Source organism: Cornus florida, unplaced genomic scaffold (genome assembly GCF_030987335.1).
Source record: "Cornus florida cultivar Cherokee Brave unplaced genomic scaffold, ASM3098733v1 CherokeeBrave_3.0.0_Hap2_Chr10, whole genome shotgun sequence".
In the NCBI taxonomy this organism is placed as follows: domain Eukaryota; kingdom Viridiplantae; phylum Streptophyta; class Magnoliopsida; order Cornales; family Cornaceae; genus Cornus; species Cornus florida.
Genome location: NW_026775580.1, coordinates 78,862,390 through 78,888,391, shown reverse-complemented (window position 1 = coordinate 78,888,391; position 26,002 = coordinate 78,862,390). Strand labels below are relative to the sequence as shown.

General features: G+C 36.5%; 3 protein-coding genes across 3 annotated transcripts; 2 read left to right on the top strand and 1 right to left on the bottom strand.

Moving 5' to 3' along the window:
- Positions 1-976: 976 nt before the first annotated feature.
- LOC132277922 (uncharacterized) lies at positions 977-2,368 on the top strand. The gene is made up of 3 exons (XM_059779762.1): positions 977-1,000; positions 1,334-2,010; positions 2,218-2,368. Exons 1-3 carry the CDS (start codon positions 977-979, stop codon positions 2,366-2,368), a joined length of 852 nt encoding a protein of 283 aa, XP_059635745.1.
- Positions 2,369-3,731: 1,363 nt separating this feature from the next.
- Positions 3,732-15,155, bottom strand: LOC132277921 (alanine--tRNA ligase-like). Its single transcript, XM_059779760.1, has 6 exons — positions 15,100-15,155; positions 14,937-15,033; positions 4,537-4,735; positions 4,162-4,243; positions 3,843-3,963; positions 3,732-3,740 (listed from the first exon to the last, which is right to left on the bottom strand). Exons 1-6 carry the CDS (start codon positions 15,153-15,155, stop codon positions 3,732-3,734), a joined length of 564 nt encoding a protein of 187 aa, XP_059635743.1.
- On the top strand, positions 15,154-21,389 carry LOC132277920 (uncharacterized). Its single transcript, XM_059779759.1, has 4 exons — positions 15,154-15,313; positions 15,793-15,855; positions 19,466-21,085; positions 21,214-21,389. Exons 1-4 carry the CDS (start codon positions 15,154-15,156, stop codon positions 21,387-21,389), a joined length of 2,019 nt encoding a protein of 672 aa, XP_059635742.1.
- The last annotated feature ends 4,613 nt before the right edge of the window (positions 21,390-26,002 follow it).

Sequence of the window (26,002 nt, the reverse complement as noted above, 5' to 3'; positions counted from 1 at the left end):
AACATATTCGAATGGAGTAACAACACAATTAAGCACAACATAATACATCTAGGCATATATCATGTTCATCATCTTCAGTTAAATCAACAACACATTTAACATCACAAAGCTACAATCTAGACATACTTTTTACATGGAACCAATCAAAATGAAAGTCATGAAATTCTCTAGACCACATTTAAGAAATCATCAACACAAAAAAAATCTCAAGTAGATAATGTTAGCACATAAGAGATACATAATTCACAATGGGACAAGAAGTAGATGGATTAAGATGCCCCTACCCCGAAATCAAGCGAAATCCCTAGAAATGGGTTTCAAATTTGCACTCCAATAGGTGCCCAAAGTTGGAAATTGATGGCATGGATGTATAGAGCTTGACACGAGCTTCGTTTTACCTCAAACGGCCCCTCAATCCGATAAGCGATGAGTGAGAAATCAAAATCCAAAGTTTGGTTCACAGGTGAAAAGAAAAAGAAGAGAGAAAATGAGAGAGCAGAAGGGCTCACGGGAAAGAGAGGGTGAGAGAGAGAAATGGGTTTCTCACCCATTTTGTGGGTGGGTGGTGGGGCCTACTTACTTTAATTTTCTTTTCTTCTTTTCTTTTTGCTTAATTTACACCTCATACACATAAAATACTCCTCTAAATAAATACTACATCATCACACAAATTAAATTCCACAATATAAAATTGGACCCAACAACAATTCCGGACGATAAGTGAAAAGACGAAAATGCCCTTGCGGCGAAAAAAATTCCCAGAAAAAATGAAAAATGCTAACACAGTATTGTTGAACTTTATGAAATATTTGACAAAATTCATAAATTTAGTGCTTCACTACATACATTAACTGCAATTAGTGCTTGATGATTATGAATGTATATAATAATATAAGTTATAATATGCAATATAATTACATGCGTGCCTTGCGCTTAGGCTCCAAAAGGCCTTTGGCGCCTTAAGCCTTTAACAACTATGACAGATGCTAAAGTAGGGAAGGTGAAAAGAAGAACAGTGAACTTTGTTACCAGAACTAGGAAAAAGATACACAAGGAAATCCAAAGTGTATCATCATGATTAGCAAGCAACACAACATTTGGGGTTACATTTGTTTAAACCTATTAGGATAATCCTTACTTGCGGGAAAGAATGACATTCACGGCAATGACGGCATCATATAAACACTCATGTTTCTATTTTTTCCCCAACGAGTTCTGGTGGCATTTGTGAGAAAAGAAGTGAAGCCTGTAAAAGAAAAGGCATTGCCAAAAACAGTGGTGGAATCAACAACCTGCAGTAAAGGATTTAATTGCTGATGTGTGGAAAGTCCAGATTTCTGGGGATCCAATTAAGAAGCTTATCTATAAGTTAAAGCTGGTGAAGCAGGTAGTGAAGAAGTGGAATAAAGATAAATTTGGTTCTGTATTCGAACAGGTTATTGGATGCAGGAATTCTCTCGCAGATACACAGAAATTGTTGTACACTGATCCATTAAATGAAGATTTTATCAAGCAAGAGGAGGAAGGAAGGTGGAAGTTGGAGGCAACTATTTCTAATGAAGCTGTGGCGCTTGCTCAAAAATCTAGAGTTAGATGGCTGAAGGATCAAGATAGGTATTCTAAGTACTTTGTTCAGAAAATCAAGCAACATAGAAATAATAATAATGTCACAGTTTTACATGATGAGGGTGAGGTGATTACGGATACAACTAGGATTAAGGACAAGTTTGTTGAGTATTATAAGTCTGCTTATGCCAATGCTCAACTTGTTTCTTGTGAGCCTGAAGCTAAATACATCAGAAATTCTTTAGTTGCTGAGGAAGTGAATAGATTAGAAGATACTGTTTCAAGGGAGGAAGTGCAAAGCATTGTTTTCTCTATGGGTCCTGATCGAGCTCCTTGTCCTGATGGTTTCGGTGCCAGATTTCTTCAACAATTTTGGAGCATTGTGGGTGATCAATTCTCAGATGCTATCATTCATTTCTTTGATCATATTGAGACGTTATCAAGGTGAATTGCAGATATATAATTGGTAATGGGCAGAATATTAAATTGTTTTTGGACCCTTGGTGTGAAGGTAAGTGCTTAGGTGAGCTATTTAATCATAGAATGTTGAGCTCTTTGAGTAGAAATAAGCAATGTACATTAAATGATTTCATTATAGAGGGTCAGTGGGATGATGAGCTGCTGATGAATATAACTCAAGAACTGATACAGGTTTTTCATTCTTAAAGAATTGCTGGGGGAGAAAATAAACTCAAATGGATGTCTAATTTCAGCTTTAAAGCTGCTTGGGAGGCATGCAGAAGTCCAAATCAAGCGTTCAGGTGAAGGTGTCAACAATGGTGGCGGTGGTGGAAGGCAATGAAGGTGGTATTATAAAGCAATATTTTGCTGATACTGCCCTCAAATTAAGATTCAGTTTAGAAGCATTCAGGGAAAGGTTAATATATATGTAAAAACAAGTATAACATGACCAAGAAAAGTACATAAGAGTAAAGAAGACTAATGGCTGAATGGGTAACCTTCTTTCCTCGTCCAATACAATCACAAAAAACTAAGTGCCAAAGAAAATATAGGCCTCTAAAAGAAGCATCAAGTGATTCAAGTGTGATAATTTTATATTTTGACAAGCAAATTATTAGAACTTTTTTATATCTGTTTCCGACTTTAGGCAAAAACAATGAGACCAAGCACCTTACAATCAAGGCTACACCTGAATTTCAATCAGGTTGCTTGGTTGATGAACAAGGGGAAACGTCTTTCAATGCCTGACGTTCTTCCTTCCCTCTCTCCTTACTGGGCTAGGGTGGGTAACATTGTTGATATTGGTGATTTTACCAATTGGCCTGAGCTAGGCCCTTTACTTATAGAAAGCTTCCCTGCTTCTAAAGAATTATATAATAGGGTGAATTACCCTGACCTCCACCGAGGTTTGTCCGAATTACCCACAAATGACACTATTTCAAATTTTCAATATTCACAGTGACACCCCTGTCAGAGAATCCCGTTAGTTCACTTAACAGCAGTAGTGAAAGTACAATTCTACCCTCACTGAAAAACTTCTGAAGTGCATGTTGTGGCTGATGTCATCAAAAGAGAGCCAAATTAACTTTCTGCCCTCCCAAAGCTAATGTATTCTCTCTGTGTATTACGTGTTTGCTCTACTGCTACTACTACCTGTATATCAACACATCTCAAAGGGCAATTCAAATTCCTCCTCTACCATCAAAGCCACCAAAATGCTTGATCAACTTATACACTGTAGATAGTTGTTTTTTGATGCTGAATATGCCATTGTTGAAAGATGTTCAGAGATAGTTGAAATCTTATCAATTGGAAATATGATTTTGGTAATTAAGAAAGGGATTTTTTTTTTTTTTTTTTTTTTTTTTTTTTCAGTTGGGCATTTTATTGGGTAGTTTGTCAAGATTTGGTTAGTTTTCAATTGATTTCATGTGATGAAGGCTCTTCAACAATCAAAGTGTATAAATTAGAGAGGGAAAGAGGAGAAAACCAGAGAGTCATAGAGAGGATAGGTGAGACTTTCTGCAAATCAGAGAGGAGAAAACCCGAGTACGTTGTGTTAATATAAACCAGGGTAGTCTTGTCCAGATAAAATTAGTTGAAATGGTCATTTGTTATACTAATAAGGTCATTTAAGTCATTATACCTCACTTAAGGGTAGTCTCAACATTTAGAAATTATTCCGTGACTGATTATGTCTGCAACTAAGTTTTCTGAAGCATTTCATTGTTTAACAGCACAGCATATAAGAATACTACTGCCAAGCATAATATATGTATATATATGATAATTTTAGATACAAGGTTCAAGCTTACATAAAGAAAGATCTTGCCAAAACTTGCTTCCTTGTCTTCAATTGTATCCCTGGTGTGCAATTCATGTTGTTTCAGCTCTGGAAAAACATCACCCATCACTTTCACCACAATGTTTACAAGCCTGCTTATAGAAATCAAAATGATGTATGGGTATTAGGAATAACGGATGTAAACTTAAATATCCAAATTGCCCCTAGATAATTTTTTATGCAAGAAAAAGAACACAATTAAAATTACAACACAAAACTATAACAGATACATATAACAGATACATATACAGTGAACAATCACAAGAAGCAGGCAAATTTGTCATTCCTACCCACTGAAAATTTTGATTTTAGTCCCATAACGAACAGCATGGAGAAGAATACACCTCAGAAAATATTCACGCCCCTCATTGCCTACACAGCAAGTACGATGATCAATATTACTAAGCAGGACGACAAAAACGCCTTAAAAAATTATCTCACAATGCCGAGTGACAGCATTGTAGAGAAGTGAAGACAAACCAAGGAGCTAAAATGAGTATATACTTTATATATCAGTATAGGTTGTTGGTACTGAAAGGGAGGAGGGATGGACTGGGCACAAAAGTTACGATATTAATTTCTCAAAGTAATTATACTCAGAACTCAAAAACTCGCATCCTCAAGATTTGCAAAGAAGATACATTTATATACACACACACATATACATATTGGCAAAGCTATAAATTGTCCACATAGAGCACTAACACAAACACCTGGACAAGTTTCTGGCACTCCACCTGGACAAGAACCACCAGCAATAGCAAATGAAAGAGTTATGCGGTCAGCAACAACCCTGTACGCCATGCCAAAATTTTCAACATCACATTCTCCAACTTTACCCGAATATGGTTGAGCTCCGGTTGCCTACCAAAGAAATGAAAAAATATATAAATGTAGAGGGGCATAGAAGTTCATTTAGAAAATTGAAGAGCAATTGGACACATAATTTACTATTTTTCCAACAAAGAGGTGCTTCCAGAACAGAGAAATCTAATGGAAAATGTGATGATTCCAGACAGAACCAAGGTAAGGACCAGTTAAATTTTTTAAGACCGATTCCTTTCTACTGTGTCCATAAAATAAACCTCCATCTGCACTACCTTGATCATCAAACAAGAGTGTGCAAGTGTGAAGCCATCCCTTGGATACAGAAGGGACCAAACTTTGGTTTATTTTTGCTAGAGAGTATGTTCCTGATACAGACAAAAGGGCCAATACTCCCCTTTTATAAGACTCACCCAAGAAAAAAAAATATAAAACAATATTTAGAATTTGGTAACTGAATAAATTCAAAATGAAAATTATCCAATAATAGCTTCTTAATGAATAAGCATTTCTGCACCCTCAAAAGCACACACAATTCAGTACGGCCATACCCCTACGTGCAACATGAAGGTGCAACCCGCCAAACTGGATAAACAAAAATACTAACAGAACCGTCAGCCCAACACTTAATGAGACTCGAAACTTGACGCATAACTCAAGCCACTCAAAACAAAAAAGAAAAACATAAACACACTTGCACCATCAGACAACGAAGAAGGTGATTGGTGATCTCTCTGTAAGCTTTAGATGGCAATTAGTTTTACACTTCCCTCCCCAAATTATCGAGTCAGAATCACCTCCAAGGCAGCAGCACATGCATATGCGCACGCAGACACACACAAAAAGGCAATTATACATTCCTACTACCTTCAGAAAAACCAGGCCTGTGTCATGCAAATAAGAACCGGTAGAACAACCAAACTCCAAAAGGGCCACTGTCGTCTGAAAGCAACTCTTCATTCTAATATTACTCATTAAAAGATATTCATCGCATCATGATCTCACCTGATGGATAGCATCAAAGATGGGTAAGAACACATCATCATTATCATAACTCATCTTGTATCACCAGTTGCTCCACGATCTTTTGTTTAGGTGGTGTGAATGCAACGTCTAGGTTGCAATATGGGCCATGGTTGAAGACGACTGGTGTTCTTGGTAAGTTATGGAGGCCGAATCGTCAAGAAGTCTAGAACACACTCACGGATGCCGGGTCCGATCATGTCCGTACATTGACTACGCTATTTACCCTTTGACTATTGATTTCTAATTTCAAATAAAAGGGAGAGGCCCGGTCTTTACGTCCTATGCATCTTATCTTGTCCCGGAGCACAAGCCATGTATGAATGATTTTGCCCCTTCCCGATTGACTTTTTTGAGACTGGCAGGGAGAAATTTACTGAGATTGGGATATATGGTTAGCGCAAGGCTAGTGGCCAGGGAATCAAGCTTCTATGGGTAATAGGATATGTTGACTAGGAGCTCAGATAAAGTCGCTCAAGTAGTTGTGCCTGTGGTCGACTCTGTTATGAGTTCATTTCTATTCTATGAATGGATGGCAACACCCTAGATGCACTGATTCACGTATCTCTGCTGCACTTTACATGTCTGACAGTATAGGAAGGAAACCCACGAGCGGCTACAAAGCTGTAAGCCCGAAAGAGCTGTACGCTCTAAAGCTGTTTTGCGCTCGAAAGGAAAGGGAAAAAGATTCTAGCTTTCCATGTCAGATTCTTTAGTTGGAGCCTAGCCCGCCCGCCCGCCTACTTAAGATTCCACAATTTAGGTAAGGTTCAACTTGTCGACGGGAATAATGTAAAAGCCCCTTAGGGGAAGGGGCAAAACAAAGAATGCATTCAGATGATATCGACCATTTGGATAAATTCACAACTCTCAAGGTATATTCAAACAATTAGGTTGCTATTCAACGGATACATGTAAGAAATTTCCATATCAGTAAATCCAAAACAATTCAGCACTGAATCATGAAAGAAAGGAGACAATCTAGGTATACCACAACTGTGCATTCTTTGTTTTAAAATGAAAGAAAAAGGCAAATTATTATCCCACGTGTATAAAATGAAAGCATACAAGAATCATGTATAGGTATTTCTTTTATCAAAGACACCAATATAAATTATAAGTTGTAAGTTGTAACCTGGGTACACTTAAAAAACTAACATATGAAATCAATCTTAACATAATATGTTAAACATGAGTTGCATAAATTGACACAATGTTGTCTTGCATCCACTGATACAGATTACAATGATATTTGGGGACCTTTTGCCAGGCTTGAGCATCAAACGAAAAGAGTTGGGAAATCTTAAAGTTCTCCTAAAAGCGTCTCTTCACAAATCAAAAGATGCAACTCAAGCAACAATATGAAACCAACCTTCTTGTTTTTGGGTCAGAATCATTAATTAGATATGAATATCAGCATAACCGCAAGAATGTGTCCATGCATTTAGGCTTGGCTTTATAGGGTTTGCCCGGTTTTCATTATGTTCAATTTGTTGACTTGATCACTCCGAGTGTCCTCAGACACTTCAAGGATTCCTATCTTTTAGGCCTTTTATTGTTGTTTTGCCTTGATAAAGTATTTGCTTCTAATATATATATATAATTCTAAGCATGTGTGAATATTTAATGTACACAAGCAGAACAGACGTTTGCCTGAATATCAATAGTGCCATAGACAGCAAATAAGAGTGAATATGAAAGAGTTCAAAACATTTCATTAATTCAGTCAGTTTTGCGCGGCTATCAATGATGAAACAAAGAGTTCAATAATACAAAATTAAATAAAATTACCTAATGCCATTGCAACTGCATAAGGGTCTTTGGTTGCTAACTCAGATATAATATTCAGAGCATGCTTCACCGCAACTGGATTAGCAAATGAAACCCTAACCATATGTAAATGAACTTAAAAGCGACGAACTGTGGATTGCAGAGAGAGAGAGAGGATTAAAAAGATCTATAATTCTAGATATACCACAACTGTGCAATAAGCTACAAGATTTAGAGCAATGCAAGCAGCTATGAACAAAAAGATCAATGCAGTACTAATGATAAAAATGGTAATATTACAATTTATCCACCTGAATTTAGAGAATTTCTCATATTAGTCTGTGTTAGAACAAACACCATGAATCCAAAATCGCATTCAAGAAATTGACAGAAAACTAAACAAGTGCCACACACAAAGCACAAGGATTTACATGGTTCGGCATAAAGCCAACATCCACAACGACGATCTGGCAAAAAGTTTAACTATGCGAAAAATAGGATATTAAAAGTTTCAGCACTCCAAACCTTAGCTCTCTTTATAAGTCTTTTTCCTGCGGTTATCAGTGTTATCTCTCATACCACACCCCAAAACATAATCACTTATATACTGGACTACAAGAAAGTCCAAATTTGGGCCATAGCTTCATAATCTGTGTAACGACCCAAACCCGAGGGTCCGAATCGCTAACCGGGTCCTTATCCGAACCCGAGGTCAACTAAGGACACTACAGTCCTTTCCTACGTCAATGTATATAATATACATGTCGTCACAGGGTTTTAAAAAAAATAGCAATAGCAATAGCAATAATAATAAAATGAGATCATAGTTACGAAATATGTTAAAACAGTCCACTGACCCATCGAACCCTGTGGAGGAGTGTCGTCCGCCACTTCCCCTCCGTGTCCTGAAAAATGTTAATAATAAAGGGGTGAGCATAAGCTCAGTAGGAAGTGTCTAAGACACACTTCTTATGACCTTGTGAATACACATATAGAATAGAAAATAAGAGAACGGGATCATACTATACAGGAAATGTATACCATAACCACAACATCTAATATAAACACATATACCATCCAAGTCACAATCACGCCATGTATGCCAATAAAGTGCAATGCCATGCTCATGGCACTCCCCATTTTTCGAAACATTTCCGTTTCAACATCCAAACCGTTAGTGTTATCCGACCCATAGCACCTTTAGGGCGTCACGAGGAGAGGGTTGACTAACTATCCACGACCATAAGGCACTTCCAAGGCGTCGCATCCGGCCTAGTTAGCTCAACTATACTCCCCTCTAGACTACACTAACACCACGGACCACTAGGCGCCTCCTAAGCGTCCGGTTTTCACAAACACTTTTCAAAACCTTTACCCAAAATCATTTCATTTGCTTTCAAAACATTTTTCCCATTTTCCTTTCCCAATGGATGCATAAATGCGTCATGCTTCAATTCGTTAATTCAACCATACAACTTTCACACGTACTTTGCAATTTGAATCTCTAAAATAGGTAATCATGCTTCCCTTTAACATACATACAACACATAAGCAACTTGCAAGAATTCAAGTTAATTAGGCATACAAAATACAAATTCCATTACACATAGACATGCTTCTCATAATATCATCAACACATATAGGCATAGATTTTTTAACATAACAATCATGTCATTCTCAAGGCAATCAATTTAAATAGAGCATGTTTTTCATACAATTTTGATTATTTCACATGTTTATATATTTCATCTACACAAATCAAGTTACTTCAAAATACAATCAACATTATTTAGCATGTTAGAACATAATTCAAGTAAAATTAACTCACTAAGGTGCAAGATTGTATGGATTAGAGACCCCTACCTCAAAAGTAGCCAAAATACATCCCCGGCCGGGAAAGTCAACGCCGGTCAACGCGGTCAATGCCGGTCAACAAAAGTCAATGCCAGTCAATGGCGGCGGAACGGAAAATTGTTTAGTGGGAATGTAGCCGTCGACGAGGTGATTCTACTGTTCCAAAGGGTGAGCTCCGGAATCCGACTCTAAGTGGCCCAAAACCCCATCCAAAGCCTTAGATCCACAAATTTAAAAAATTCATAAAATAATCATCACTCCTCTGAAAAATAAACCCTTTGACTATGTGATAGAGAACGATGAGAGGAACGTTTTCCGTCAAGGAACCTAGACTGGAAACCCGACCAATTAGCCGGAACATGGAAGAGAAAATCAAAGTTTCAAGAAAAAGAAAAATGAAAAGAAAATGAGAGGAGAAAGAGAGAGCTGCGTGAGAAAGAGAGATTTGAGACCATTTGTGGTCTCTTTTCCCCTTTAAGGTGGTGGTAGGACCCACCACTAAAAATTAAATTTTCTTTTTGTTTTATCTTTATCTCTTTTTACACCACCCACATACATATACACATTTAATTCACAATCACTTAAAACACATAAAATAAAATGAATATGATGCAAATGGACCCAAGTAAAATCCCCTGATGCAACAACTCCGGTAGCGGGTCCCATACGAGATCGTCCGGCCCGAAAAAAATGAAAAATGTCGAAAATTGGAAATATCACAATCTACCCTCCTTAAAGAGATTTCATCCTCGAAATCTACCCTCCTTATGAAGAGAGCCCACAGCTACACACTTTTCAAGAACGCCTCACAAAACCCTAAAACCATGAACTCACCAACATTATTGCCTTTGACACCGGACGTCACCAAGCAATCACACACCATTGCCACTAAAACCCAATGCGGGTACTCCTCTCTCATTTCATCATAACATAAGACCAACTAAGCTCTACGCCCGACTCAAAACGAATATCAATCTACTCTACACAGTCACAAAAGACTCTAAAGCCCGAGACAAGAACAGTCACCAGACCACCAAGAAGACAATATTTAACCTCAACACATCCTTTAAAAGACACACTGAACCCCAAATAAGGAATCCTGTCCATCACTTAATCAATCTCAATTCTAATCTACACATCCTTGATAGACCAAACAGTTGCTATCTAATACGTAGCCACACCACCACATAACCGTACCAATGACTACTAATCACATTATATGATAATCATTACTCTTAACAACTTCATAATGATTAAACAATGAATCTCCCAATGATGGCATAAACATTAGTCACCGAAATAATAAAGTGCACTATCCCGTACTCAGGACACAATACCTCAAAACAAGATCTTCAATAATCAATTATTGTACCACAAACCCCTTTTTATTGGACACTTGGTCTTACCTAGCACACCTCGTCACCCGAGACAGACTACCTGAATCCACACCACTACACTGACACATTGCGCAATACTGTACTCTCACTGTTCCTGACAAACTAAAACAATCATGGACCTTTGACCCGACATTGTGCATTCTCATCATCGATCCGATCTCAACATAGACGTCGTTCCTGTCCTCGGGTCTAAACCTCAAATACAATCTTACACAGTCCACAAAACAACAATGAGATCCACTCACTATCAACCCATCGCTATACGTAACCTCAACAACCAAGAAATCACCTACCAACTTTAAGAATCTCAATCATGCCTTAATCACACATTTATAACAAGTTAAAAGCAACACGACACTAAACATCACAACCATTAACCCGTACAAAAGATTTCTAGTTTTCTCGTAACACCCCACTAGATAATCAACTTCACAGTATCATTCGATTCAATTCTTACCTCTTTAGAATACACAATACACCTGTCTCATGCCTGAAACCTCAAAACTAAAGTCAATCACTCCTATTATTCCTCAATGAAATCACACATTCTCTCTCTCTAGTTGCTTAGCACTCAAACAATACCAACACTTGTCCTCAAGACACTACTCGAATTAGACGCCTATAAAAACATCCGAGACATGATTCGTATCATATTACCTAACCATCCTCAAACTTACAATTCACGGCACATCCCTAGCCATCACCGCTAGTACCAGACACCGAAAACATACAATCCCTATTCGGCAACCCGCGTCTCACACACCACCTGTCAAAAACACTCTCAGAACAAGCACCATCAAAACCAAAGGCTCCACCTTCCTCCATGGAAGTGAGTCAACCTATTCAACCAAACCTTACCGGTGAATTTTAACAGCGCAACAAACTATACCCAGGTCCGTCTATCCGCAGACGCACACAACACCTAGATGAAAGACAATATATACGAAAAACGACGTCCTTGCTAGGACTAGAATAAATGGGAAGGGTAACGAACCTAACTCTCATAAGAGACGAAGACGAACAACTCGCACCTGAATGAACCAGACACCCTATCACACACTACTCACCAATCGTCCAACCCTGGACACCCAATCTCACCTGAGATAAGACGAACTTCCTAGGCACAAAAATGAGAACCAACTGGAAACACATACAGGACTATGACCTCAATTCTAGGCGGCCTTGCCACTAACGAACCGTCACACACTATTAACACGAAAACCTCGCATATGGCACTCTGCAACACCCATGCTAACCCAAACCAATCAGGTCCACACCACCCCTTCATCAAGTATAAAGATACAACACTAGAAATAATCATAGCCCTTCGGACACTGCGTCCCGTCACTCCCAAATGACAACCCATATGCCATAAAATGACACTTTACCACCCATTCCATCTATTCCTTCTAGATGATACTGCCTCGATCACCATGCACACAAGACTCGTGACCTCAATCGCAACAACCCATTAACTCGTCAAAAGAAAAAGGTGCCGGATCCTCACTAGCTCTAAAAGGCTAAATAGTCCACAATAGCCTCGACTAGCGCACAATCCCAGCACCTACCTGATAACACACAACAAACAACTCACAATCTCTAACCCATTCTTGGATCATACCAGAAACCATTCTGCTCATCGATATTAAACATCATGCCATAACTGTAACGACCAAGCTCCTCATGGATCCGGATCATTATACGGGTCCTAACCCGGCCCAAAAGCATCCAAGGGTAAAAAGGTAATTTCACGTTAAAATTAAATGTCGAGGTCCAAAAAGAGCAAGATGGTAATTTATCATAATTCAATAAATTGAGACTCAAGGGTACAACGGTCATTAACTTGTATCACATAGTAAAAAAAATAAGGTTTGGGGCAATATAGTCCTTTCGGGGGTTAAAATATAATTATCCTACTTTATTGGGTCATAATGTAATTACTTGCAACATCAATTGGGTACCAAGTGTAATTTAAGAACTTAAATTGGCAATTACATAAAAAGACAGAACCGGTCGACGTATATACCTTATACGTCGACTAGTTTGGGTGATGAACAGTGGGAAACCCACTGCCATGATACCGGTCGACGTATGGGGAGCTATACGTCGACTGGTTTGGGATCAGGATACCGGTCGACGTATGGGATGCCATACGTCGACTGGTTTGGGACGTCAACAACTCAAACATATACTGTGAAGATACCGATCGACTGGTTTGGGAAACTGTACGTCGACCGGTTCTAGAAAATCTTCACTCCCACTTTCCACTGTCCTGTGTAACCCCTATACACCAACTTTTGATCGTTCAACCACCCACGTCACAACAGTTATGTGCAAAATTAATACATTTCAACAATAAATTCGAGTACAACAACCACGTTATTAACGTAATTTACCACACGTTACTAAAATACACTAGAGGATTTAGTGTAATTAAAAGTTAATTACATTTTAACATCAAATAAAACTACAACAACCATCAACAACATGAATCACCACACGTTACTTAAATACACAAAAGGCTTATGTTTGAATAAAACTTAATTACATTATCCAATGGCCAACATTTGCAAACTTATTTACATTCTCCAAAAACTATGATTATATATGAAATGGCCGAATACAACATAGCAAAAATCATCTTCTAATAACTTTCAATTTTGAGATGGATTGGCATCCGCCGGTTCTTTTCCAAGACCTGAAAAAAAAGATATATAAAGTAGGGTGAGCTAAATGCTCAGTAGGTGACACTTAAGATATGCGTCTTGGGTCCCCGTGAATCTAATCAAAGCATAGGCCAATGGGAAATAGGGAGCATACAACATAGGGAATTAATACAACATTCCAACCAAATTCGAATACAAAGAATGTAATGCCGTGGAATGCGAATGCATGCCAATGTCACTCCCCATTTTAATTATCAAAATCATCACTTTCAACTGTTAATACAGCCCGCCCTTTGGTGACCCCGCCGCGACACCAGAGGAGGATTGACTAGTATCCCTGACCCTTGGTAACCCCGCGGCGTCATTATGGGGCCCAGCTAGCTTAACCACGCTAGGGCGACTCCCTAGTCTCCTCTAGGCTATATTAACCTCCGGCCCGTTGGTAACCCCGCAGCGACCGGGTTTGCATAAAACCATTTTATCCAAAACACTTCCCCGAAATTCCCAATTTCATTTAAAAACAAATTTCTCCCGTTCATGCAACCCAATGGTACATGTATGCACATATATTTCATACTTTCAATATTATGGCATTTAAAGAATTACAACACCCAATCAAACATATATCATGTTCCACATTTCTAGAAAGGTCATCAACATAATAAACACAACAAAGCATCATCTAGACATACTTTTTACATAGAACAAGTCATATTCAAGATTGTGAAATTCTCTAGACATCACTTACACAACATTAAAACAATTAATTCTCAATTTAAGCATGTTTATTATACAAAGAAGATAAAATTCACAAAAGAGCAAGAACATCATGAATTAAGGGTCCTTACCTCAAGTTTGCACCAAAATCCTAAAGATGGGTCTCAATTTCGAATTCCCTAGGGAGGCTCAAAGCTGGAATTGATGGTACTCACGCGTAGAGCTTGTCGCGTTCTCCGTTTTGCCTCAAACGGCTCTTAAAAACTCCAAGAATTGAAGAAGTTACCAAGATCCAAAGTTTGCTACTCAAATGGAAGGAAGAAAGAAATGGAAATGAGAGAAAGAAGAAAGCTACAGGAGAGAGGAATGAGAATGAAGAAATGTGGTCTCTAGACCACTTTGTGGTTAATGGTGGGTCCCACCAATTTCCAATTTTCTTTTCCACTTTCTTTTTGCTCCAATTTTACACCACATACACACACAAGTGTACCACATGCAAATACTACTTAATCCACATAATTTAAAATGTACACAATGCAAATGGACCTAACCACAATCCTGTACACATAACGTGAAGAGACGAAAATGCCCTTGCGGCGACAAAATTCCGGAAAAAAGAAAAAATGCAGAAAATCGGAAACATTACAATAACGCTTCTACTACCATCATCCTCGAATGACAACTCAAACTCTCGTCTCACCGACTCAACAGGCTACCGCCAAGCGATTTCTCCTCGAGCATTCCTAGGATAATACCATCATAATAAGAGAGTATGCCTCACTCTCGATACTCCCCATAATAACCACTACATACCACTAGGATAGAACCCTTGCATTGTAATGCCATACCGACAGATCCCAAAGAAAATGAATGAGCACAAAAACCAGAATGCTCAACACCCAACTGTTTCCTTAAAACCATCTACAACACAATCAGTCATCAACACTTAATCGGCTTTTCTGACTACCTGTGTTACCTGGACTCGTCGTTTCCGGCGAGGGTGTCCGTGTCAACACGACATGACACCGACATGGACTCGGGATATGCGTCCGACCTTGTATGGTCAAGATCGGACACGGCCGTTGAAGAAAACCCTTGTTTCAGTGGTCGAAAATTATGGTCGGAAATTTTTGGTTTCATCGCATTTTCAGGAAGAGGTTTTGGAAAAGACGAGGGTTCTTCACGCGTTGGTTTTGCATAGAAACCTACCCTATTTGGAGCGTCCCACTCACGCGTAAACTTGACAGCCTGTCATTGTCGAGAAATGTAATAGAGTGTGTGTATATATATATATGGTAGTATATATATATGATTGTAGTATAAATATCTATATATATATAATCATTTAGTGGGTTACCAGTTGTAACCCACTAACCATGTACATGTTGACCGACATAAAAAAAAAACAGGTGTAATTTTACATTTTTGACCTTATAATTTATGATGGAAAAGATTGGGTAGGATTCAGGATTTCTGTTCTTTCTTCCTCTTGTGTGTGACTGTGTGTATACATATATATGAGTTTTTTTTTTTTTTTTTGACAAGAATAACCTAATTTATTACTCTTCTTATATTTGTAAGTTAATACAATTATGTAATTTTGTACTCATGAAAAATCTTTTCCCCGGTTTTATTTTATTTTTTGTTTTTCCCTCTATGTTTTTTTCAGAGTTCATATTGCCGACCAGCAGTGCAAGAAACACTGTGAGATCACCATCGCCCAGGGAGCATTGTAAGAGGGATTCATTGGATTCGGCCGGACTCAATATTTTAATTCTGACTTCTCACCGGAATCCGTGGATTCCGACCGGAATCATTCTTATTAAACATGGAGTAGTAAAATAAACTATGAGAAATTTGAGTTCCATTGATTCCAATTCGAATCCATGATTAATTTAGTTTGATTTTGAAATTATTGAGTTCATAAAATTACAACAATGAAAAAAAAAAAAAAAAAAAAAAACTTTGAAGAGAAAAAAATTATGATTTAATTGACTAAAGGGAAATAGGAATGTAACTTTTTTTTTTTTAAGAAAAAAGGAAATTATAGGAATTTGAAGAGTAAAAGAAGGAAAAAAAAAAAAAAAGGAAATAAGAAATAATTTTAGTAAATGAAGATTTTAGATATAAAGGACCATAAGTAAAAGATCAAATTATGATTTAATTGACGAAAGGGAAATAGGAATGTAACTTTTTTTTTTTTAAGAAAAAAGGAAATTATAGGAAATTGAAGAGTAAAAGAAAGGAAAAAACAAAAAAAAAAGAAAAAGGAAAAAAGAAATAATTTTAGTAAATGAAGATTTTAGATATAAAGGACAATAATTAAAAGATCAAATTATGATTTAATTGACCAAAGGGAAATAGGAATGTAACCTTTTTTTTTTTTTAAGAAAAAAGGAAATTATAGGAATTTGAAGTGTAAAAGAAGAGGAAGAAAAAAAAGGAAATAAGAAATAATTTTAGTAAATGAAGATTTTAGATATAAAGGACAATAATTAAAAGAACAAATTATGATTTAATTGACGAAAGGGAAATAGGAATGTGACACTTTTTTTTTAAGAAAAAAGGAAATTATAGGGATTTGAAGAGTAAAAGAAGGGGAAAAAAAAAAAAAGGAAATAAGAAATAATTTTAGTAAATGAAGATTTTAGATATAAAGGACAATAATTAAAAGATCAGACTTATTTGCTTTGACTTTTCAAAATGGATGACTAATATAGGAAATCTAAAAATAATATTGTCTAAAATAATAAAAGGTTTTTCACATAATTAAATCTCATAAATCCATTAAAAAGGGTAAATAAATACTTAAGCATTTTTTTATATAACTTTCATATAAAAAATATTGAAAGTAAACTAATTTCACATTAATTACTAATCATGTTTGAGGTTTATAAATATTCTAAAAAATATTATATACATTATATTTAAATTAATTAACTTTTTATCCCATATTTAAAGCTCGTATCTTACACACTCACTTATTGCTAAGAAAATTATATAATTTTCTTATTACTCATTAATCATGTTTAAGGGTATAAATATCTTGCAAAAAAATTTAAATTTATATTACTTAAGTTTCTTTTCTATTTAAATCTCACATACCCATTTATTAGTAAGATAATTATATAAATAATTACACATTAAATTATTTATTTTGTTTACAAAAATATTAGAATAAAATTAAGTATTTAACTAAAAAAAAGCTTATATTTAAGTATTTAACTATATAATTCACATTGAATTATATTTGTCCTAATTAAACACATTGAATTAAGGAAGCTTTGGAAAAAAAATTAAAAAATTAAGGAGGTTATAATAGTATAGTAATCCTACATGACTATATAATTAAGGATAATGATAGATGGGCCGATAATTTTGGCAGAATATACATGGCAATCCAGGTAAGCAATTTTAACAATTAAAAAAAGGAAAGAAAATAAAAGGGGAAACAATATATGCATCCGCACATTCATCTTTCCTAGGCTGTCAAATTCTAGGCTAAGTATCTGATAGTTATCAAATCTCTCCCTTTTTGTTTCGTGTCTTCAAACAATATTTCTTACCCTTTTGAAATTAAGAAGGCTACACTAATATAGTGATCCTATTACCTATATAACTATATAATTTAACACGTGTAATTAAAAATCTCACACTAATATAGTGATCTATATATAACTATATAATTAAACGCATTGAATTATGGAGGCTATATATACTAGTATAGTGATTCTAACACATGTAATTATATGATTTATATCTATATAATTATATAATTTAACACATGTAATTATATGATTTATATAATCAAACACATTGAATTAAGGAGGCTATACTATTAGTATAGTGATCCTGTATAACTATATAATTAAACACATTGAATTAAGGAGGCTATATATATATATATAATGATCTATCCTATATAACTATGTAATTAAATAAGGCTTAATTTAATTACTAATTAATTATAATTTAAGTTGTTAATTACATGAATGTAGTTACTTTCATAAGAACTAGTAATTCAATACGAACTAGTAGTTCCATAGCAACTAATTACAACCTTGGGTAGTCACATCATCAAATTGGAGGCTGAGAAGATTTTTTTTGCATACAATGATACAAGTTATGTACAAGTGTACAACTGACAAGGTTTTATATATTGCAAAAAATAACATATTGGAGGCGGGAGTTTCTTTTGCATTTAATGCATACAAGACAAGGGTTTGAAAAGCTGAAATCCAATGTATATGTGGCTGTGGCCCGTGGGTTTGGTGGAGTGCATGGAGATTGGAAACGATGGAGTGTTAGACTCATTATACTCTACCAAACTCTTATTTCTCGGACACCACATCTCTCTTATTTGCCGAAAGTCAGATAGACATTGAGCTTCAACAATAATCTCATCTGCAAATACTCATCTGCAAATACGGAAGAAGAACATGTATATACTCAAATCAAATGGTTGGTTTTTTATTCCTCTAAGTATTTTTTGATTTCAACAATAATCTCATCTTCAAATAGGGAACAAAAACACGTTTATACTCAAATCAGTTGGCTGGTTTTTATTCTTCAAACTTTGAGCTTCAACAAAAATCTCATCTATAAATAGGGAACAAAAACGGCCTGAACAGGTATATACTCAAATCTATTGGCTGGTTTTTATTCCTCAAGTATTTTTTGATTTTAAGTTTCAAAGTAATGGCCGGACTGCCAAGTTGGTGCTGCTAAGTTGTTAACATACATCTTAAGTATTTCGTATTTTCTTATTCTCTTGTTGGTGCTGCTAAGTTGTTGCTCCCTTAATGCATCAGTAATCTACTAACAAATTAAAAATTACATTTAGTGTGTAGAATTATATTTATTGCTTATGTGTACTTTGTTTATTTTTTTTATTACTTTGTATACATTCTTTATTTTCTAGATGTTTGCCAAAGGGAAAGGGAAGGTAAACCTAAGACCATCAAAAGCTCAAAGAACTGAATTTGATGACAAACCACTATGGAATCATGTGACAGTTCTTAGCCTACCAACACGTGGAGGTGGAAATAGAAATTGGTGTTGCAATTATTGCAACAAAAAGGTTATAGGATCATATTCAAAAGTCAAGGGTCATTTATTGAAGATTCCTAATCAAGGGGTTGAAGCTTGCAAGTCTATAACCAATGATGTATTTGAAGCACTAAAGAAGGAACATGTGCAATCTGAAAGCAAAAGGGCATAACATGAATTGAATGTGAGAAAGAAAGAAGAGTATTTATCATTGCTTGAAGGATCATATTTATTGCAATGCAAAAAAAGAAAGGGATTAGCTCCAGGAGCTCTAGAAAATTCATTTAATGTAGCACAAAGAGATGAAGCAGATAAACAGGCTGCCCGCATGTTCTACTCATCTGCCATATCCTTCAACTTCGCAAGGTGCCCTCACTTCAGAAAATATTCACTCACATTAGCCAATAGCAAGTTATCTGGCTATACACCTCCAACATTCGACAGATTACGAACAACATTGCTGGCCCAAGAGAAGGCACATATTAATCGAAAGCTCCAACCGATAAAAGATAGCTGGAAAAAGAAAGGCATGTCCCTTTGTTCAGATGGGTGGTCAGATAGACAAAGGAGGCCACTAATAAATGTAATGGCTGCATCAGTAAGTGGTGCTATGTTCTTGAAGGCAGTCGATGCAAGTGGCAACATAAAAGATGTTGAGTATATAGCAAATTTGTTTATACTAGTGATCAAAGATGTGGGAGAACACAATGTTGTTCAGATCATTACTGATAATGGGAGTAACTTTAAGGCTGCTGGGGGTATAATTGAGAGCACATATCCTCACATCTTTTGGACTCCATGTGTTGTGCATTGCCTAAATTTGGCACTAAGAAGCATTTGTGAACCATCTGAAACCTCACCTCAATATACTCATTGTAAATGGATTATTGATTTGGTGAGTAGTGTTCAAAATATAAGAAATTTCATTGTTAACCATGGCATGGTACTCTCAATTTTCAATACTTACTCGGAATTGGGTTTATTAAGGGTAGCGGAAACAAGATTTGCATCAAGCATAATCATGGCAAAACGTTTGAAAGAAGTGAATGATGCACTTGAGAAGATGGTGATGGATCCAATTTGGAGAAAGCTTCTAAAAGGAGATGGAAAGTTAGCAATTGAAATCAAGGCTAGGGAAGTTAAAAAATGCATTGTGAGTGACAGTTGGTGGGATGACTTGGAATATCTCTTGGAATTTACTGAACCTATTGTTGATTTTTTGAGGTTAGCAGACACTGATGCCCCTGTTCTCCATTTGATTTATGATATGTGGGACACAATGATTGAGAAAGTTAAATTCAGAATATTTGCTCATGATAAACAAGATATGCTGACTGGCCAATCAAATTTCTTTGATGTCATTCACAATATATTGGAAACAAGATGGAATAAAAGTAACAATCCACTGCATTGTATGGCTCAATCATTGGTTCCTAAATACTACACTGAAGCTTGGATTAGAGGTGGAAGTGATGGAGTTCCACGGCTCTCACCACATGATGATCAAGAGGTCTCTTTGAATAGAAGTAAATGTTTCAAACAATTATTTAGCAATCAAGATGATCTTCGGAAAGTTTATATTGAATATGGAACTTTTTCAAGTGGATCCGGTTACTTCAATGAGCCTCATGTTATTGATGCAAAATTGTATGAGGAACTAATTTCATGGTGGGCAAATCATGGTTCTTCGACACCAATGTTACAAGCTTTAGCACTCAAACTTCTTTCACAGCCTGCATCATCATCTTGTTGTGAAAGAAATTGGAGTACATATTCTTTTATTCAAAGCATCAAAATAAATAGATTGACTACAAGTAGAGCTGAGGATTTGGTCTTTGTACATTGCAACATCCGTCTCATGTCAAGAAAGAAGAACGAATACAAAGAAGGGCCGACAAAGTATTGGGACTTATGTAAGTTCACTAACTAAGTTACTAACTACTTTTAAATTTTAATATCTTCAATAAACTTCTAAAAATATTCTTCTTTTGCTTAATGATTTTTTTTTTTTACATCAATGTTAATTTATTTTGTTTAATAGGTGGTGATAAGTTTGATATTGTTGGTAATACTCTTGGGGAACTTGCTGAACTTTCCATCAATGAGCCAGAGTTAGAGCTTATAACATTTGATGATGCATTTGAAGAAGGGCAAGAGGCTGCCTTAGGGGCTGAAGTTGAACCACTTGAAGAATTCCAACAAGGAATGATGGATTGAAGAAAAAGAAATGAATCAGTTCAAAGATAAAAGAACCATACCTTGGCTTTTGAGTTTTGATTTTTGTTTTTCTAGTTTAATTTTTTGAGTTGTTGAACTTAAATGTTGTCTTGTTTCCAAGTTGCCAACTTGTCTGTTACTCTGTTAGTAACTTAGTACTTGGTTCAGTGCTTGGTAATGCTGTAATAGTATACTTTGAATATGTCTATGACTTTATGATATAAATTATATAATTGTAGTTTAAACTTTGAACTTTTAAAGTCTTCAATTTACTCTTAACTTAAGTTCTTAACTTCTCAAGTCTTTAACAGGTGAAAGTGAGTGATATACTCATTTAGGCATTTAGGCTATTTAGCAACCAGCATGTATGCTTCTCTATCCTTATGCTTAACAATTTAGCATTTGTTTATTTTTTTTATTAAGTTCACAACATAAGATAAATTTCAATTTAATATTTCAGGTGCAAACTTGCAAAGTGCGGATTGTGCAAGTGTGATCAATGGTGATATACTGATATGTAATTGAAGGCTAAAGTCACTAAAGTATTATGGTGCAGTGCAACTGTACAAGTGCAAGTGTGGGAATTCAGTATTCACAGAATCACAATAAAGTGATAAACCAATAAGGTACTTATAAGTTATAATTATATAATTTATATCATACTAAATTACTAATATACTGTCATGTATCATGCATTCATGTATGGTTGTATGCCTAACTGCCTATATATATGTCTTTAAACTCTTTAATACTCCAATATACTATTTTCTATGCCGTGTCCAAGTACCCGTGTCCGAGTTTTGGACACTTTTATTCCGTGTCCCCGTGTCCTATAATTTAATAGATAGATGGATCCGACCTCTAGACACGTACCCGAGTCCGACACCCGTATCCGAGTCCGGGTAACATAGCTGACTACACACTCAGTCAAAGAAGCCTTACGCCTTAACGCCAACACCATCACTCTCATTCTTTACCGTTCCTCAAAACACTCTTGGCCCTGACAAAAGTCAAATGGGGCTACCAGCTAAACCTACGAGGTCACCCTTATCCCAAACATTCCAATCGTCAGTCCATAGCTTTCAAATTCAACAAACACTACTTCCTCCTACCCCAGACGCAACATGAAATTCAACTCCAGTCCATAACTTTCAAATTCTAATACATAATCCATTTAGCAACACAATACCTACCATCAATCATTTTATCCACAACAACCAAACATACCAATGACCACATACTACCCACCTTATCGTGCAATCCTATACTACAAAACTAAACTAACCATTATACTCTACCTCGAGACTCTCTAGACAATCGTGCCAACCCAGAACCCCATTCATCGACCGACCCATGCAATCGACCCACCAAAAATCGATTACCTGTAACACACTCCCATAACTTTTCGAAATGAAAAAAATCACCCATCAACCAACCGTAACCAACACACTTTCTTAGACCGCACCAGAACACTCACAGTACACATCTATAACCCATAGACTAAATTCGTGACTCAAACAACTTCTGTCATACCTACCATGACCAGTTCGAAAAGAACCTCTGCACCAAATTGTAACCACTAACCTCCTAAGGTAACACCTTTCTCCCAAGAAACCCTCACTCCGTACACCTGACCTTTCCGGTTGCAAAACCCATGCACTAACACATGAAACCCACATATCTCACCTGGACATTGCACTATGCCATACGCAATCATTCAAAAGCCGTGCCCCAAGCACTACGCTCTAAAAATAACGAGAAAACTGAAGCAACCCTGCACCGAATAGCTCGATCCACGAGCTAAAGACCTACATCATTTGTTCGAGAAGAACCGGCACCCAAACAACCCTAGAGCAACAGAGCTCCTCCCTTACTCAGGTCAAAACCTGTACAACCATCAATGCTGCAATAAGTACTCTACCGTACTAGCAACCACCCCATGCTCGACCGCATAAACACAGAAGAATATATATATATATATATATATACACACACACACACAAAATGAATGAAACCCACCATACCATACGAAACATGTTTGCACTTACCGTGCTCACTATATGCCATATTATCATTAAAACGAAACTGCACACACCGTGCCTACCACTTGTTATCACCACATTTCTTATACTTGTCATTTTATCATAATTAACATGCTTTCATATAACCTGTACACTTCATTTATATTTACGGGCATTTAAACACATAAGCATGTGAACACTTATCGAGAAAGCATGTCTTTCAAAACCGTGAACACATAAACATGTGATCACATAAGCAAATAAGCAAAGAAGTAAGTAAACAAGTAGGCATGTTTCTCAAAAATTTAAACACTTTAATACGTAGCACATAATCATGCAATTCAACTTCCGCATGCAATCCTAAGTAGGCCTTTACCCGTCGTCCTAATGGTATTCGAACCATAGCTCTGATACCAAATTTGTAACGACCCAAACCCGAGGGTCTGAATCGCTAACCGGGTCCTTATCCGAACCCGAGGTCAACTAAGGACATTACCGTTCTTTCCTATGTCAATGTATATAATATACATGTCGTCACAGGGTTTTAAAAAAAATAGCAATAGCAATAATAAAAAAATGAGATTATAGTTACGAAATATGTCAAAACAGTTCACTGACCCATCGAACCCTGTGGAGGAGCGTCGTCCACCACTTCCCTTCCATGTCCTGAAAAATGTTAATAATAAAGGGGTGAGCATAAGCTCAGTAGGAAGTGTCTAAGACACACTTCTTATGACCCCGTGAATCCACATATAAAATAGAAAATAAGAGAACGGGATCATACTATACCGGAAATGTATACCATAACCATAGCATCTAATATAAACACATATACCATCCAAGTCACAATCACGCCATGTATGCCAATAAAGTGCAATGCCATGCTCATATCACTCTTCATTTTTCGAAACATTTCCGTTTCAACATCCAAACCGTTAGTGTTATCCGACCCATAGCACCTCTATGGCGTCACGAGGAGAGGGTTGACTAACTATCCACGACCATAAGGCACCTCCAAGGTGTCGCATCCGGCCTAGTTAGCTCAACTATACTTCCCTCTAGACTACACTAACACCACGGACCACTAGGGGCCTCCTAGGCGTCCGATTTTCACAAACACTTTTCAAAACCTTTACCCAAAATCATTTCATTTGCTTTCAAAACATTTTTCCCATTTTCCTTTCCCAATGGATGCATTTATGCATCATGCTTCAATTCGTTAATTCAACCATACAACTTTCACTCGTACTTTGCAATTCGAATCTCTAAAATAGGTAATCATGTTTCCCTTTAACATACATACAACACATAAGTAACTTGCAAGAATTCAAGTTAATTAGGCATACAAATTACAAATTCCATTACACATAGACATGCTTCTCATAATATCATCAACACACATAGGCATAGATTTTCTAACACAACAATCATGTCATTCTCAAGGCAATCAATTTAAATAGAGCATGTTTTTCATACAGTTTTGATTATTTCACATGTTCATATATTTCATCTACACAAATCAAGTTACTTCAAAATACAATCAACACTATTTAGCATGTTAGAACATAATTCAAGTAAAATTAACTCACTAAGGTGCAAGATTGTATGGATTAGAGACCCCTACCTCAAAAGTAGCCAAAATACATTTCCGGCCAGAAAAGTCAACGCCGGTCAACGTGGTCAACAAAAGTCAACGCCGGTCAACGGTGGCAGAACAGAAAACTGTTCGGTGAGAACGTAGCCGTCGATGAGGTGATTCTACTATTCCAGAGGGTGAGCTTCGAAATCCAACTTTAAGTGGCCCAAAACCCCATCCAAAGCCTTAGATCCACAAATTTCAAAAATTCATAAAATAATCATCGCTCCTCTGAAAAATAAACCCTTTGACTATGTGATAGAGAACGATGAGAGGAACATTTTCCGTCAAGGAACCTAGACCCGAAACCCGACCGATTAGCCGAAACGTGGAAGAGAAAATTGAAGTTTCAAGAAAAAGAAAAATGAAAAGAAAATGAGAGGAGAGAGAGACCTGCGCGAGAAAGAGAGATTTGAGACCATTTGTAGTCGCTTTGCCCCTTTAAGATGGTGGTAGAACCCACCACTAAAAATTAAATTTTCTTTTTGTTTTATCTTTATTTCTTTTTACACCACCCACATACATATACACATTTAATTCACAATCACTTAAAACACATAAAATAAAATGAATATGATGCAAATGGACCCAACTAAAATCCCCTGATGCAACAACTCCGGTAGCGGGTCCCACACGAGACCGTCCGGCCTGAAAAAAATGAAAAATGCCGAAAATTGGAAACATCACAGTCTGCCATCAGCAAACTATAAATCCTTAGAGAAAAGAAAGGTCTACCTCAAAGAAAAGGAAGACAATGGAGGAAATTAAAAACATAATTATAATTCATGATTTAACCTTCACCTGTTCACCACCTGTAAAGACACGGAAAAAATCATCCAATAAAATCAGTGAAGCAATCCTACATGAGTGGCTTAGGAAGGCTCTTGTCATGGGAGATTTGAGTTGCGGTCTTTCTACAACAGATTAGTGGACACTGAGGAGACCTCCTTTCTAAG